The 18,785-nt window shown below is 35.0% G+C and overlaps 1 protein-coding gene across 1 annotated transcript in view; it reads left to right on the top strand.

The window, feature by feature from the left end:
- The first annotated feature begins 416 nt into the window (after positions 1-416).
- Positions 417-18,785, top strand: part of nav1a (neuron navigator 1a) — a 94,023-nt gene continuing 75,654 nt past the window's right edge. Inside the window, exon 1 of the mRNA XM_088921068.1 lies at positions 417-485. Coding sequence (XP_088777194.1) covers positions 433-485 — 53 coding nt within the window. The 5' untranslated portion in view covers positions 417-432. The remainder of the gene's footprint in view (positions 486-18,785) is intronic.

Here is an 18,785-nt window from a genome sequence, read left to right as displayed (position 1 = left end):
TTAAAACGGTACATACACATTTGCAAGCCCCTGTCAGACATAGTTATGAATACGGGACAGTCTTCTTTTTATTCATTGAAGATTTCTTTCTGTTACTCTGGTTGAAAATATGATGACTCCGCGGTTGTATTTTGCGGGTTAGTTGCGGCAGCTTAGGGAGGTTGGAGAAGCACAGCTGGTTGCGATCAGAAAGAAGAAAAAGGGGGAGTGAATTTGGGGGGTGTTGCCTAACCCTGCCTCGTCTCTCCATGTGGGAAAAGGGGCTGCGGCTTTTTTCAGCCAGAAGCTTTGAATTTAAATGGATACTCGTTGCCTCGGCGCCTGTGTAATATAATTTACTAACAAAACGAGAAACGTGGGATTGCAATTTTTATTATGAATTTTCAGTAATAAAGCGGCAAAAGGATGAGTGGTCGTGTTCTCAATGGCAAAATGCTGCAGCTGCCGGCGCAGCGAGTTGGGAGGACAATGCACTTTCATTCAAGGTAAGAGGAAATGATCAGCCACACTAGCCCGCTCGCTTCTGCCATCTGGGAAAGCATTTTCTGTTGCAAGGCATTGTTGTCCATTGCACCTATGTTTTCTGAGAGCCACCCAAACAAAAAGTGAAAAATGAGCAAAGACAAATTCAAGGACACCGCTTAAAATGAACAAAGCTTCGGTACAGCGTGAACTCTTTATAACCGTTAGAGCGTTCTTGCAAAGCAGCAATTTGGAATGTGTTCTAAAAGAATGGTCTGTCAATTTTGTCAAACGCAACTCGAAGCTGACAATTCAAATAAATGAAATCGATTTACAGTGTTGCATATTAAAATATTTTTCGGCTCCGTGTTATTAGTTACATTCATATGGATTATACAACACTTGAATCATTGTAAGTAAATTTCATTTGAGAGGATTTTTTGTCTAATGCTGTAATATTTTGAGGATTAAGCGAGTTGGAATACTATGTTCTGTCGTGAGATTATTTTAATTTTATAACGTTTTAATTGTATTTCAGTTTATTGTTAATTTGATTGTTTCTGAATGTATAATCGAACATACGCGCTGGCGATTTTTTCTCTTTTTTTATGTGTATTAGTTTGAACGCATATTTTCCCTTGTTCTAGGAATGGATAACGTTCATTCTACAGCACGTTTAAGATTAACTGGTATTTTAATTATTTATATGTGTCAAATCTTCCGAATATTTACATAATTTGCTAGACCTTAAATCGGTGCATAGCTGTAGGTAAAAGAAGACTTTGCACTGAGAAGAAATCATCTCAATTGGCATTTGATTGCTTGAATGGTGTACAGTTTTTACAAGCACCTCCATAAAACTGCAAATCCACTTATTTGTAGATCTATTAGATATGCCTTAAACTTTCAGTCATGAAGTAATTTCTTTTTTTGTCTTCTTTTGACAGGCCTGAACTAACCTGTCCAGCTCACCTTTACCCAAATGTGAAAGTAATAGTTGATAGTTTCTTCTCATGTGGATCAGACATCATAAATTTAACTTTTCTTTTCTTCCACATGCTGATACACTAGAATGTTGCCATAAATTGTTAGGCGATATGATAATTAGTCACATAAGCATCTTGTACTTGTGATTGTTCAGAAACAATGATGTATGACTGGACAGGCAAAGACTAAGAAGTGACTTTTTAAAAAAATATATACATATTGGTATGAAGGCATATTAAATATTTAGTTGACTAAAGGAAGTTCCACAATGGGCACAGTTTACATAATTGAAATGAGTAGGATTTTGTCATTGGAAATAATTTATGTATACAGTAGTAAATATACAAACACTCAAGTCATCTGATAACTGATAAAGCACAGAACAGGATGAACTCATGTAGTCTGTGGTAGCTAAATTCTGTGCTGTACAGCCTGGATTGAATAAAGTGCCTAACCCCAAAATGTCTACTTCAACCCAATTTCTGCAGTCTTGTATGTTCCATTACATTTAATTATATCTTATGGATGACTTGTGAGGTCATCACAAAGAAAGCAGAGCCCACACACTTGGAGGAAGTTTGATTTTGACCTTGGAGTGTGTGTGTTTTTTTTATTCGGTGGATGGCTGACCTGAGACCGACCTTTATATAAACGTATTAACATGGAGAGACTCGACCAAGCTATTAGCCACATAAAGAATAAGAATAAGGGTGGAAGGCAATACTAGAGGTGGCAGGGTTGATAGGTCAGCAGATAAATCGTCTTAAAGAAACTCTAAAAGCCAGGAAGTTAAGCGTTGTTGCTCTTGATTATTTGGGCACCTAGCTTAAACAGTAAATAACTCCAATTAAATTTTAGATTGTGGATAGGTTTTAAATGATTAAAAACAAAAAACAACCAAGATAGAAGAGCTGTTGTGTATACTTGGACCTTTGCGATAAGAAGACTACATTAAAGATGATTCTTTTATACCTCTGCGCTTATTAATGACATCACAAATAATTGCTTACACTTATATAGTGCTTTTCTGGACACTCCACTCAAAGTGCTTTACTGGTAATGGGGACTCCCCTCCACCACCACCAATGTGCAGCATCCACAAAGAAGTGCATTTCATTGGCTGAGTGATACAGCACAGATAAAATCGTAATAAATGAGAAATTGATGCTAAGTCTAAATCCTTGTCCCATATTTAGAAAACAAACCTGAATTTTCTAAAAGTAGATCTTTAGAAAGAAGTGTGTAAATTGTCCCAAAGTATGGTTATATTATTGCTATTACATTGTTAACAAATCTAAAACAAGGATATGTTTAAAATTTATGTAAATGATAGGTAGCAATACGCTTCTTTTTGTATTGATCTCTCCATTGTTACTTCCACTTTTTTCACAGAAGACCTGTTTTCCATTTCCAGGTGGTTCTTCTTTAGTGTTTGTACTGTACACATGCCTTAGTGAGCTGTTTGCATTACAAGCAGCTTCCATGCTTTTACTGTAGGGAGTGCAAGCCTTTTTGAGTAGCTAAAAGTGAATTAGCTAAAACACCTGTCCATAAAGGAAAAATATTGTTAATGTGAAAACAAAGAGAATACATCCCCATTTATGTATTCTATTGGATTTCTTAATCTGTATATTTGGAAATAACATGTGCCTGTGCACTTACTGACTTCCAATATGTGTACACCTGCAGGGTATAGAGGAAAAACAAGTTCTCCGATCAAAATATTAAAAATATTTTGTGTGTATACAAGAAGCAAGCACTGCTTGAACAGGATGTCACATAAACTGTATTCCACAAGCTTCTGATATATTGGTAGCTCACTTTCAACTCATTCCTCTAGCAGAATTGCAGTTGTGGTTGTGAAAAGTGTGAGACTGAACTAGACAATGCACCTGTCTAACTCAAACAGTTTATAGCAGGATTGAGATCTGGTAGTTATTTTGGCCAGAAAGATGATGAATGCTTGCTCTAAACTTGCCAGCCATGCTTGTCACTAAATGATTCAAGATTGAATTGACTAAGGAGTTCTAATATTTATATATATACTGTATATTAGTGCAGTTAATGTCTGAATAGCTTTCATTGATAGTTCAATTTATTCAGTTTTATCGACATACTGTAGGTGAACACAGTTGCATTTTTAAACCATAGAATTTATAGTGGGCTTTCTTGTTAAGAAATTTAGAAGTGCAGCTGTGGAATAATGGAAGTGTAATTATGTTTAATTGGCAGTGAGAGATTCCTTCATTTCATAAGGTTTTATCAGGTTCATTTGAAATGATGCTTTGTATTAATGTTGATTAAAACCAAAGAACTGGCTTCTTGTGACATTAATGTTAGATTTTCAACCTCTGACCTTCATTAATAGTTGTTCAGTGTTTCAAGTACCTAGGAACCAAGAGGGCTAGTTAGTGTATATTTTTGATCAGGAAGTTGAAAGTGTTTGGAGTGAGTCAAAATCTTTTAGAGGCTTTATAGAATGTTGGTCTTACTATTGGTATCATGGTGTTGTATGGTAGCCTGAGCAGTAAGAGTAAAGGGAAATGGACAGAATTGTTAATATTGCTAGCAAAATAATTGACAAAAGAAACAGATTAAAGAATTGTCATATTGCAGTTCAAAGGGAAGCTCAGTTTATCACTGACAACCTCTTCCACACTCTGCATTGCCATTTTCAACTGCTACCTTCAGGGAGGCATTTTAGAATTAATGTGACCAAGAAATCTTTTGTTCCCTGTGCGATTGGTATATTAAACACAGCCACGTGACTGTTTCCTAAATGAAGCTATAGGATTAGTGTTATGATAGACACATCTCCATATTACACTATATGTATTGTTGAATGGTTAGGACTACTGTTTGTTTTTAACTTGTATTTATTTTATGTTGAGTGTGATTTTTTTTTGTAGTTTAGTATTATGATGCCAAAGACAAATTTCTACCCTTTTGGATGGACAATAAAATTATATATGTTACATATTTTATATATACAGAGTATTTCTATATATACTGTAACCCCAGTAAGGCCTTCAGGTCCTTTTGCAAATATGTTTTAAGAGTGATGTGCAAATCCTGTGATAAAATAGAATTTGTCAGGGGAAATCCTAAAACACTTCAATCTTATTAGTGGAGTGATGGTGAAGCATTTGAAATGAAGTTCTGTGTCAAGGTCTGCAGATGAAGAGTAGAAGATACATTTAGAGAGGCTTATTACTAGGTTGTCCAAGGTGCATTGTTTTTTTTTTATTCTGCCCAGGCTAAATAGAAGTGTCCCTTCTTCAAGGTCATTTGAAAGTTAAAGTGCAACCCCAGCTGCTAATTAAATACTTTTTATTACCCACAGAGAAGTCTTTCTGTTAACTAAGGAAGTCTATATTTTTATTAGGTGACATCTCCTGCTGTTTATTAAACCCCTGTTTTGTCTTCAAAAGTCAGCTACCAGTTAAGAAAAAAACTTCAAAGACTGAAACAACATTCCTCTAGCCATAAAGTGTTATATGTAAAAATATTATTCTTTGTTCCTTGGGAATTTAAACTTTTTTCTTTGATTCTCCAGAATACAAATATTGTTTCCTAACTTAGGTTTTGAAACTCCATTGTATCACTAATGTCAGTTTTTTTTCCTAAATCATTTTAATCCTGACTTGTGATTAGCATGTATAAATCAGGGAGCCTTGGGTATTTGATTTTTTTGCTAAAGTATAAGACCCTTCATTTGCTGGAAAATTCTCTGCATTGTTAATCATAGTCATAAAAATTCCAGTCAAATGTTTTCTATTAGGTGTATATGTGTTAAATTAATATTTCAAAACTGGACTTTAATTAAAGGCCTGAATACAGCAAGCCCTTTTCTACACGCAAATAGAGAAGCAAACATTATACTGTTTAAGGTTGAATAATTAAGTATGGATTTTCACCTTCAGTATATACAAAAAATAACATTCATTGATGGGCTTTATCATGTGTGTATTAATACCTCACACCCTATGACTATAAATAAACAAAATGTGATGTTAAGCAGGTTAATGTGTTAATTTATTTCCAAGGCAGAAACAAATGTGATGCTGCTTTTTTCACTACTGAAGAAAGATGAAGTTACACTGGTTTGATTTCTTCATTTATGCTAGACTGTGACATTTGTAATTTAGAAACAGAAGAGGTGGTATTTGTTCAGTACCTAATATGAGAGGCTTTTAATAGAATATTAAGTAAGGTGTTAAATGTAATGTGTTTAGTCATGGTGTAATGAGATATGTGTTTGTTGAAAGAAATATAGGCATGTCTAATTTGACATTTCCCTTTTTTGAATAATATAAACATCAGATCCATCTTGTCACTGGCTATTTCTAACTTCCTAATTTGAAATTATGATGGTAAATAAACCATTACAGATATCTGTGTGAGAGGTCTAAAATGTCCTGACTAATAACAATAAAATGGAATATGAACCAGAAACAAGTCATAGGTGATTTGATATTGCAGGAAGTAATGATTTCTCTAGATGAAGTCAGGTAGGTACAACTCTTAAAATTAATAACTAGGATTTTATCCTGCTTTTAGTCTTACTTTTTAAATAAATGAACAAATTACTTATGTAAATTGCACTGTGAAGCACATCCCTCAATGTTCTTCAGTTCTGGGCTTTAAATGTTGAAAGACTTATCATTTAGTTAATGACACTTGAATTGAGTGACTTGTATTGTGATGAGCTAAAAGATAGAATCTCCTGAATGAGTTCAATTTGAAAATAATTTTTGGAATCCACAGAACATTCCATGTTACTAGTTTTATAGCATAAACAAAGTTTCAAAACAAGGACAACCTCCTTCAAGTAATATTCTATATTCTTCAAGTAAGAAGTTACATTCAGAATCCACAATGATGTACTGACCACTTGATCAGTGAAATCAATTTCAGTTGACCAATGTGAAAAGATTCTGGGTGAATATAACATGCATTTCATATAGTAGTCATAACTGCTTTGTGACTCTAATTATAACAATTTTGATATCTTTTACTGATAGGTCTGTCATCCTTCCAGCAGGAAAAATTGAGTCTTTTAATATTGTGTGCATCTTGCTTTTCTCAAAAGAAAGTGGATAGTTATCTATCCGTTATTAGTATTACCTGAATGTGGGTTCAAATGCACCATTAGTACAGTAGGTTTATAGTGGAAATGCAATAATGTTCAACCACTCTTGGCAACTTTACTAAGATTACTTTTTCATTTCACTGAGTACATTTACTAAAAATACCCCAGTAACAACAGATTCCTCTCCTGAAAATGATAATGACAGCATGAATGCATTCATCTCTTGATAAGAGAGAATATTGGTTGCTTTCTGAGTTTTTTGAAAGTCAAGCCTGTGGTTGATTTACACTAAGCATGACTTTCATCAGGTTACTTCACCTTTAGTACTTCTGCTCAGTTTTCTCACAAAAAGGTGAGAAAGGCACTGATGTAACACAACCACTTAAATGTATTATAGTCTGTCATGAGTGACTGTCTAAAATGTGCCTAAAATGATGCCAAAACCTTTTAATCGGTATTTTATTTTTTATAAATTCTTACAAAACTTACATTCAGAAATAATAAGTTGCTTTTGATGCTCAATATATTAAAATGTATAGCATACAATACACGCTAAGTATTATCTGGACCTAATTAAAGAAAAAAGTTTATTATTAATAAATATTCAAATATCACTAATTCAAAATCACTACATCCTCTTAAAAAGTCATCATAATCATGGAAAAAGCTCCTTGTAAGATTTGTTATATATATATATCCAAGTGTTTCAATAATCACAGTTAACTATTATGCTGATGAGACATAGTAAGGAACAGTCAAGCACACCTACCTAGCTCTGACCTTATACTGTAAATGGACAGAGTAAAATGATTCCTAAATGTTTTAATTTAGCAAGAGCTGGTTAATAGTCTTGCATAATATTTTTATCTACACATCACAGAAATATATATTTTAATATAATAAAATCTATTAATTGACTGGAGTAATTGAGGATACATTTATACTGTTAAGCAATATATTCGTTTGAACTGAAGCCACTCTTTAAAGATTAATCTTTCAAGGTTTTTATTTCTAGATTTGTGCAAGGGAACATCATTTCATTTCTTATTCGTTGCACATACACTTGTATCGTGTGTTTCTGTGGTGCTATTTCTGCCTAACCGATCTTGTGTGTTACATAATACTTCTATCTAATTTCTAACCGCTTCATTCAGTACAGGGTCATGGGGGAGCCAGAAACTATCCCAGCATGCAATGGGCACAAGGCAGGGCACAACCTCGTTAGAGTGCCAGTCCATCGCAGGGCACCCACAGGCACAAACATGCACATACTCACACCTGGCTAATTGTCCCTGAAGCCAGTTACCCTAGCAGTATATATTTGGACTGTGGGAGGAAACCCATGCGAATGTGGGATGAACATATGAACTCCATACTAAGAACTCCAAGAACTGAACTCAGGGTCCTAGTGCTTCCGCAGTGCTAACCAATGTGGAAGTAAATTTGTGTGTACTACACCTTTTTGCCTGCTGATAAAGCATTGTGGTGTAAATGTGGTTTACTTTGTCAGATTGTTCTCATTCATTATTTCAGAAACATATTTTTCCAGTTGCAGTCATAGCCAATATCAGACTGTATCATACAGCAATGTGTATGAAGAGCACTGGAAAAGTACAAGACGATAGGAAAGTGATAATTGAATTGTTTCCAATTAGCACACAAAAGAAAGGCTAAGTTACTATCCTCTCATCCTTAGGTACTTTTGGAGAATTTGTTCCATTGTATTTTTCAATTAGACTTTAAACATTGTAACCTGTTGTCTTCATAAATTAACATAATTAAGCATATTCTAAATTTCATCTGTAGTATTGGTGTGCTTTGAAGGTTATCTTTTTTTATTGAACACAGTTCTTCTATATCATTTAAAGCAATGTAAGCCATGCAACATGCTCACTTATACCAAAAGAATCAAGCTCTGGCTCCCTTGCAACCCTGAATTGGATGAAGCGATTAGAAAATTGAAGGATGAATATGTTTGCGTACACTATCCTCAGGTTTAATAAAATTTAAAAATAAAGGATGAAAAATCGTGATTAGAAGAATATAGATTAGGATTCATTCTGAATCTCTTACCTGTTTGCCCTTTTGTTTGCTTCAGAATTTTTCCATAATTGATTTCTACCAATTCTTACTTTGTTCCCAGTGCTAATTTACTAGTACAGGAATGAAAAATGAAAAAAAAAAACTTGTCTGTCCTTTTAGGCATTTTATCCCTTCTTAACTAGTCTGTGCTGCTGATTGAGGCACCCAGCTGTTTGAAACAGCTGTAATGGGAGGCAGACGCTAGGAATGGCCAGGGTAGAGGTAGAAAAGAGGCCAGAGATGGCTTACGGCACAGCTGCTTTCAGTTTAGTGAACTGGGGAGGAGCATGTATTTAAAGATTTCCTTCTATATTTTTCAAACAAAAATATTTTCTCAACGTCAGAAATTCAAAATAATGCTGACGCAAAAATCAACTGCCAGGCTTGGCTATTAGCCATGAAAAACAGGAACTATGCATTAGCTGAACTTGGTGGTAGGGTTTCTTTCAGTATTGTATGGCATAGTTCATAGTTAATGAAAAATGAGCTAGTCTTAAGACCAAAGACATAGCTAGACTGATGTCTGATGCTTACCCCACAAACTTTGTTCTGACATGCACATGTATTTAAATATGAACTTTCTATTAGTTTACAATTTGGAATACAGTTTTCTTTTACTGAGTCCTTGGCTCAAGATGAAAGCATGTTTAAGGCCTAGGAGAGAGGCAAAGCCAGGGGACACTGAAAGAGTTAACCAGGTAAGACACTTGCTTACAGCTCAGGTTGAGCCCAGTGGTCCAGAAGTCAATCAGTTCAAGCCAGGACCATATCATTAGCTGACTGTTTCCTCTCAGGTTGGTGCACAATTGACTGAGAGTCACTGGAATTGGGAGGGTAATATTGGGCCAAGCTTGTCTTTGCATATGGTACAACAGTGATTCCTGGGACCTACTGGCCATGTGCAAGCTTAGAATGATGTTAATGAGAGATGTACCAAATTGGTGATTTTGTAGTGCTTATAGTGTATACCTTCTCCACCTAAAAAGGTCTGTTAGGTGGACAATTTTGGAGTAACCTGTTCATAGGTCCTCTTTCTCGCAATGCGGCACATGGTTTGTAAATAGTAAAGTTTGTGATTCCTAATTCATTATGAGAATGTGTGGTGAGCATTCTGGCGCACTATAGCTGCCGTCGCATCATCCAGGTGGATGCTGCACATTGGTGGTAGTGGAGGGGAGTCCCCATTATCTGTAAAGTGCTTTGAGTGGAGTGTCCAGAAATCCACTATATAGTAAGTGTAAAGAATACTTATCATCCTACATAATACTCTGTTTCCTCTTTCCAAGTCACATTGCAGAACTCCATTTTCCTAGACTCCCAAAAAGTCCTACGAGCTTTGCCACCAAAAAAACCAACAATTTACATTCTAGGTACATTATTTCAGTCTAAAGGAAGGTTAAACCGTGCATGAAAAGTAAAAATGTTCCCCATTTTATATAGACAATTCAGTAATGGTGATACTCTAATTATAAAAACAATTGTCTTTTATCTGTTCAAGTGGTTGCTAATGACAATTATAATTATTCAGTAATGGATGTTTAATGAAGAAAACTGACCTTTGGATAGAGATATTGCTTTTACTTCTGTGTACATTACTTTTTTTTGCTGTATTCCGTCTCACTTTTATGACACTCTGAGGTTAAAGAAAAAAAATAATAGACACTTGGTTACTGCTGAGCAAGAACCTGGTCACATTTCATTGCCTTTTTTGTAAGACTTTCCATAAGAAAAACATCTCAAGAATGTACCTCAGTGCTTAGGACAGAAAGCTTATGGAAATAACTGCTTCACTCTACTCTAAGGCCAGGCTATCATATGCCATATGCTGGTATTTTGGGGGAAAGGAAATAATTGTGACTGGAAAAAAAAATTCTCACTTTAGTGGGCTTAAGTCATCTACAAAAATAAAATGAAATCCATAAAGAATAATACTTTGTCCCTCTTAAAGGATAAAGAATTATCCTTTGAAAAATCCTTGCATTGAGCTCCTTGCATTTGTGAATGTAAGGGTCTGTTATTATCCCAAATTTGACTAATTTATTATGCATCATGTTACACGTAACAGTAAAGAGACTAATGGAAATACCATACAATTTAAATGAACAAAGATGATTTATTTAAAAATTCTAATTGTAGATAATATTGCTGTTATTCCCACACCAATCCAATGTTTGTATTGATATGCATGTCTCTGCGTGTGGTTTTCTTAATACAATATCCATGTCATCTTGGTAATAACACCATAGTCTGGTCCACAGAGAAAGAATATTAACTTTCTAACTATATAAAGTTAGGAAAACCATTAACTGCACAAAGGGGAATTCAAAACTGTCTTGGAAGATGGTACCTATCAAAGGCCTCAAAAGACTGAATGCTTGAAAAGATGAATATCAAGAAAAGGACCCTTAGTGGGCAATGAACACATTGTAGATAAAAGGAAAGACATTTACCTGTGGCTTGTGGCTGAGTGACAGCGGCTGGATGGAATGCGATCATTGCTATATACTGTAATAACTTGGGTGTCTCCCAGGTGGCTCAACCAAATGCACTCTCCCAAGCAGGGGTGAGACCTATGATTCAGACATCACAGGTTCGTGTTTGCGTTATCTTCTCATTAGCTGACTGTGAGTGGGATTTGCTAAGCAGTGGTACACTGACCACCGTTGAGGGTAGAGTGGTGATTTAACTTGGCAGAGCTGTCTAGGCTATCATCAACATGGTAGCTCCTGTGGTCTCCCAGGTGCTTGCAGGTGTGCTGGGCTTTAGGTGAGGAATGTGCCTTTCCTTCAATCAACACTGACGCTTCATGATATTGCCTGTGACATTTGAACCATTTGTGTTTTAAAAGATGGAAGGAGGAGAAGATGGTCAGAGGAGTCTGCCTACACTTCGTGTGAATCTGATGGGTGTGACTAAACATTTTTAAATACATAAAAAACACCTAAAGTTAATGAGATCCTGTCCAATGAAAATCAGTCAGAAAGTTGAAAATGCAGAACACTTACTCTAAATTCTGAAAGCCAAAAAAAGCTTTTATAGGAATGACTGAAACATTGGCAGTCACTAATAAAATAATGGAGTTGAGTCTGTGCATTCTGATTTTTTTAACTTTTCATTTCTTAATTTATAAAAAAAATACCTATTGCCCTTTTCTGTTACATAGCTATTGTTCTCCCTTGTTTACTGTTTATGGTAATTGACAGAGATTGGTTGTCACAAATACGTTCTTGTAGACAGTCATTCCTTTGTGTTTTATGTGAACAATAAACATTTTCATTAACTATTATTACTTAAAATTCATTATAAGGACCATTAACCACAATTGTACTTTTTTGTAAATATTTAGTGGGTTTTTTGTTTGATTTTCTTTCGTCACTTAGTAATTACACATTTCCCATCTCTTCATTTGTGGCTGTGCTAATTTTCAAAAGGAAGTACATAAGATAGCTTTGTAACAACATAATGTTAAAACAGGTGCTTAATGTATAGGAATGTAAGAGTGTTTTAATCTCAAACTCCACTAAGATTCTTAGGGTACATCAAACTAAATACACCTGCTATACAAAAATAATTCAGATTATCTTAATTCTGAGGAAGACCATGCTGAAATTCCTGGGAAGGGTATAGTTCCTGTGGTGACAAATGCCATGAGAGTAGTGCTTGCCATCAGGTTACACGTGCTTTGTGATAAATGTGTTTTATTGTGGTTTAAAACAAGTTGTATTTTTCATTCTTTCCTTTGCCAACTATAATCCTTCAAACAGATGGAATTACTAGCAATTACAGAGCCATTACTCCAAATTGGTCTATAATCCTTCATAATTCCCATTGTTCAGGATTACGTTGCAGTGCAACAGGCTTGGAGGACAGGGATTTTTTTGAAACACCATCACTTATCTACAGAGCCAATTAATGATGAAAAGATAAAACAATATAAAGCTGAAATTTATATAAGAACATCAAAATAAGTCTACCATGGGTCAGCTGAAGTGTCATTGTAAATACAATGCTACAACTATTCTTATTCAATCAACTTTTTGTTTTCAAGAATTTGAAAAAAAAATGAAACAAGGATTTCAATAACAAACTGCTTCCAACCTCCAAATTTAGAGTGGTATAAATATTAAAGTCGGGGTTAACTAGAAAATTATTTTATGGAATGTTCATCCTTAATGAAAAAGTGGTTTCCTTTACCATCAGAAAAAAACTACTGTAGATTCTTCTATGTCTCTTTATAATAATTGCGTTTTAAGCAGATTTTGCCTTTTTATTACAATATAAGTACCATTTTAGAACCACACCTTTTACATATCCTAGAATCCCATGTGTATTCTAAAGTTCCTAGATTTCTAAAATCTCAGATGTATGGACAAGCTGTTCACTGAAGATTAGCTTGTGAAGCTGTCTAGCACCACATATTGCTTCCCATCTGTGCTTTCAACCATTGTTTTTGCTTGTCTTTTGTATTGAACTGGTGGATTTGTAAGACTGTGATCACAAAAAAATAAGTGCTTTGAGTTTGTTGAAAAGTGCTAATATATTATTATTGTTGTTGTTAATAATAATGCAATTTTATATTATTAGTGTTATGAACTACCAATATAAATGTGAAAACTAACTAAACTAAGGCTCTAGCTTCTAAGCCCTCTACAGCTCCATTGGGCAATAAAAAAATGTTTTGGTGATTTTCATGGTTCACAAATAAAAGGACTATATTGCTGTACTGTGGAAAAGAAACAAAGAGTTTGGCTTGGCAAGGAATGAAGGGTGGAGGTATCCAGCTCATTCAGGCAAAAAAGGCAGATGGTACATGTTGCTTTTTTGTGTTGTTCATATTCTGAGTAATTAGGTTTAAAATTTATCAGGGAGCAAAAACTTTTCAAATTAATTGTTTTTACTGAAATGCATATTTCAAAATCATTTAGACTTGGATGTCTGAAATTGAGGTTAGTTTGAAATGATTTGTGTTTTTGCATGCCAGATTTAGTTTATCTTGGAATGTTCTTTGTTTTCGGATTGTTCATGCTTTTAAGACTATTGCATGATGCTGTACATCAAATCCATTCTTAATATGCAGGTTCCATCTTTAATGAAGAATCTCTTAAGAGCCTACATTTTGTATTTTGGAATTAAGTGGTTTCTCTAGAATTACTATATACACCATATAATAAAAACATACAGCCTGCTCTCTGCAGAACTAAAAACAAAGTACGCTCAAAGTCATTTAAAAAAGTAACTAATCCTGTGTTACTCTTACAATGTTTAAATTGGTGTGTATTAGGAAGAAAATAAAAAAATCACATGGCAGCTGTTTCACATTTGGAAACTGTTTTCCATACTGTAAATAGATCTCGGCTTCTTTACTGTTTTTAGATGAGGCACCTGGAATATGTTCGTTGAGCCATCAGTAAGTAATCAGACCAGTTAATTAACTTAAATGAAATGAGGGCCAGATCTGAATCAGTTGAGGTTTTGTGATAATCTGAGCTTTCTAAGCCCAAAAGCAGATTTGCACTATAGTGAATTGTGTGTATGATGGATAGATTTAACTCTTAAGTTGTCTAATCTTTGAAGACTTTTTTTAATCATGAGACCATTGAAATACAAAATTAAGTATCTGTTTTGTTTGAATTGTAATAAAAAGGGCATAATTCTACAATTCATCATTAGTATTTTGAGCAATATTAACATATAAAGGTTTCTGAAATTCAGTGCTGCTTTTTACATTACAAACAAAACACCAATGGTTCTAGTTCATAGTGTTCTACTAATATGAATGGAATGCAGAACTAACGTGTTTTGAAATACAAATAAAAAATAGAATGAGGGATTATCCATATGAAAAATATACAGCATCAAATGCTATATACAGATCCTGCTTGACACACTACATATTTTCCAGTTGTATTTACTGCATAATTCATTGTGAACATAACATAATTCATTATGGGTTTTTACAGCCACTTCAAAGGTATGCATGAAATCAACTTATGATAAGTGATACAGGCTTGATGTAGGGGCTTCCAGTCCTGCAAAGCCACAATAGCTGGTTTCATATGATGCTCATTTTATAGGTCTTATAATGGCACGGTGACTAATTTATGCAGTAAGGTGTTCAGGTAAATTACTAGTGGAGACCTTTTACTGATCCTGTAAAGCTTCAGGGTATTTACACTTTAATTGATTCCTAACAAAATTACCTTCTTAATTTCTCAGTTTAAATTATTCCAAAATTTAAAAAACTGAGCATTTGTGTGAGGGAGCCCTGTGAAACCTGCTGAACAGTAGCTTTGCGAGACCAGTCCTAAACTGTACTTGAGATGGGGATTAAAAGGGTTTTAGTCAGCCATCTGCTTTTAACATTGTTGTAATAACAATGTTGTAATTATTGTGACTAAAACATTTGTCCAGCTTTCTGAATCCTTTACACTGTAAGACTTCTTCTGGACCTGGATCTGCTTCAGTCACCTCCAGACGTTTATACTCTGTAGCCATTGCAGCTATTCAGAAGAGTATTATGAGTTTACTATTTTGTGTGCATGTTGCAGTCTGCATTACGTGTATAAAAAGCTTGTGCTTTGTTATGCAAGAAAACATTCTTCTCCAATACAGGTGCTTTACAATCTGTATAGAGTGAGTAAGTAGCACTTATAGTATTCCTATACTGTTTATGGGTTTGTTATTGAGAATTGTATTAAATGTGTTTTTCTGTTTTGATGAATCTTTGTCATTTAATAGATTATTTATTCAGTGTCAATTATCATCAGAAGAATTTTATTAAACAGCTTGTTTGAGACTGTTATGCCATGGGCTATGGTATAATCATGAATGCAGTTCATGCTGTGAATAAATGACTAGTCTTCTTTGATTTTTTTTTCTCCCATTAATGCATTGATCCTCTTAAGTAGCTAATGCTCCTTTTGCGAAAAGCTCAACTCTGCACCTTTTCTATCCCTCATCCCATGTTATAAACTCAACTGGTATCTGAGGGCCATTTGGATTCAAAATCTCCTAAAATGTTTATTCTGTTATCGGATTCATGACTTCTTGGTTTGTATTTAAATTAGTCTTACCAGCTGTTGTTCTTAGGCAGATTTGGTTATTGCTTGTCTGTGCCAGGCAAATCAAAGACTAGGTTCCAAAGCAAGAGGAGGCTTATTCAATGCTCAGTGCCACACTTAGCCTTTTAACCTGTTTTAGGTGGTTCTCTGCTGAGCAATGAGCGGAAGCATTGGGCTCTGTAACAAGCGTGTGGCTGTAAGATACCCAGAGGCCTGCCTGCCATGTCCCATGGTTGCAGTCCCAGTTGGAGAGCCTCCTGGGAGAGAGTCTGTTCCATATGTCTCCCCAAAGCTCTCGGATTACACACCCGCCATCTACTACACACAGAAGACCACATCTATCTTTTTCTCATTCTGAACTTCCTTTTTGCTTTTTCCACACTTGAGAGGGCTTCCTGAGGTCAGCACGCTTATTCTTTCACTACAAATTTACAAATGTTGGACTGCTACCACCTTGCTGCATAACTGATTTCTATTACTTTGTATTCCACAAAAGATCTCCCCACTGAATTAAAATATAGAGAGTATTACAGCTTGTAAAAACAAATTAATTAGAAGAGCTTCTTGGTGGTAACAATGTGTAAAATAAAACTGGCTCTACACGGCATATTTATATTGGTAAAATATAGAGTCCTTCCAGATGAAATCATTCTTTTTAAGAGGCCCTTCACAGTAAAATGTACTCCGTTGCCTTAACAGAATATGACACTTGCAAGACTTAATATCCAGCATACAGTATACTCCAAGAAAATATCTGTAGACAAAAATTTCCTAAAGATAAGATAGAAAAAGTTAAACAAAAGGTACTAATTAGAAATCAGCACATTTAGAGTGACGGCAGAGTATGCTACTTTACGTCTAATACAATACTGGGTTCTACTTTCAGAAAAGGTCTTAGCTTTCAAGGCAATTCAAGGTTTAATCCTGAAATGTCTCAACTAGTTACAAATTGGCTTGTTGGTGTATGTGTGCTGGGACATGTGTTCTCAAATGGATAAACTCTCTATTAAAATAGAACATAAGAACTTTACAAACAATTGGAGGCTGTTCAGCACATCTAGCCCATTTAGTAGTTAGCAGTTAATTGATCCAAGGATTCAGCTGCTTCTTGAAGGAAGATAGGGTTTCAGGATAGCTTGTTCCATACTCCCACAACAAGAGGAAATTAATGTACACACTGACGGACTGCAACAGACATCAACATTTTTATACTGCACAAAATACTTTCTTTGCCAAATCCTCAGATAACCATTTCTTAGATATAAAAGTAGGGTAGTATTACTATGTTATTATGCAGACAAACTTCCTTTTAAAAGAGTTAAATTTTCCTGATGCTAAAACAGAAGAGAGTGGTGTTTAACATGAGCTAAATTAACAGCTTCTCATGAATGGTTTGCTCTAAGGTCTGTGGTATGTTATAGACCACCAGAGTTGCTATACCTCTGGCGTCTATAGTGAACTCTTATTAGGTGACGCAACAGGGAGTCTGTTTATTCTGTTTCCTAAAAAACACATTAATCCCATGTGTGCTGAGATTAAAGCATTAGATGTTTCTGATTTCTCTTTAAGGTTATCTTTTCTTTTCTCCTTCACTGTCAGCTTTCCACACTATGCTTTTAAATAGATTATATCTCTCTTAACCTGTCCTGTGTTCTTCTTTCACGATCTGACTGTCTGGTAGGCTTTCTGAAGGAACATTACTAAGTGCCTGTAATGTTGGCTTCTCTCCTCAAACTGAGGTTTGGGTTATGAGGATGTGTAATGTAGCATAACGAAATGCAAGAAAAAAAGAAATTTCTGCAAAAAATCTGTTTCCTCTTTAGCATTATGAGGTACTTCCTTATGTTGCCATTTTAATCCTTGTCTTTCACGAAGCTCTACATCCAAAATTTTTACAACTACAGTATTCTGCTGCATGGCAACACCATCTGTTCTCTACTCATTTTGTAACTTTATAGTACAAATGACCCTATATTTTTTTTAATTGTCCAGTTGCAGTGATTTAATTTTTTTCTCAAAAATTGGGACATCACAAGCATAGACAAAAGGAGCATTTTAGGACCCTTTTTGCCAAAACATCCATTTGTCCATTTTCTAATCCACTTATCCAGTACCTGGGTATGTGAGAAGCCTAATCCAGCAAGCAACAGGCACAAGGCAGGATACACTGTGGACAGGATGTCAGTCCATTACATTGCAAACACAAACATAAGCATGCACACACTCAGACCAGGGCCAGTTTTACAGAAGCTAATTAACCTACCAGCATGTCTTTAGCTTATGGGAGGAAACTGAAGAACCCCATACAAACATGGGGAGACTATACAAGCTCCACACAGATGGGACCCCAGGAATTGAACCCAGGGCCCCAACACTGCAAGGAAGCAATATAACCACTGCCCCACCAAGCTGCCCCATTTCCCTATTAAATGCCTTATATTTAATAAACTTATATGTTCTTACAAGAAATCTGCATTTCAAATATTCTTATAATGTTGCATATATGAACATCTTTGCAAGGACAATGTTTGAATATGTAATCACTTGTACTATAAGTGATTGGGTTGAACATATTGAATCTAGAGTATATTTTTTAGAATTTGGCTAATAATTGTGTTGAATTCAGAATGTTGTATACATGTAATATGTGTGTGTAGAAAAACATAACAAATAGTGTCCAACCTGTCTCATCAAAGCTAATAATTTTTAGTAATTTTATTTCATGTGTCTGTGTAGAGTTGTACAATATTTAAAATGTATTATTTTCAAATGGGCTAATGACTTAATAAAATAGGCTTTTCTGTTATCACTTCTTATCTCCTTCACCTTTTTATGCCCCTTCACATGATGGGAGAGAAACCATGAAAAAATTAAGATTCTGGCTTGAGTTCCCAAACTAAAATCACAAGGGTTTGACCAGTTTGATTCTAAGCATAATAGCTCTATTATTTGCTTGCCTGGTATCTACATAATTAAAGCTAATGTTTGGTGTTCAGAGTACACTTAATCTTTAAATGGATTCTTGAATTGTCAGGCTTTTCTAACAACAACTGTACTGTTGGAAGGGACTAGCTACTGTAATTACAGAACAGCAGTGGTAC

The sequence above is a fragment of the Atractosteus spatula genome, chromosome 7, assembly GCF_055471065.1.
Source record: "Atractosteus spatula isolate fAtrSpa1 chromosome 7, fAtrSpa1.hap1, whole genome shotgun sequence".
In the NCBI taxonomy this organism is placed as follows: Eukaryota; Metazoa; Chordata; class Actinopteri; order Semionotiformes; family Lepisosteidae; genus Atractosteus; species Atractosteus spatula.
Note: the sequence above shows the minus strand (reverse complement) of the source record. Positions and strands in the feature narration are given on the sequence as shown.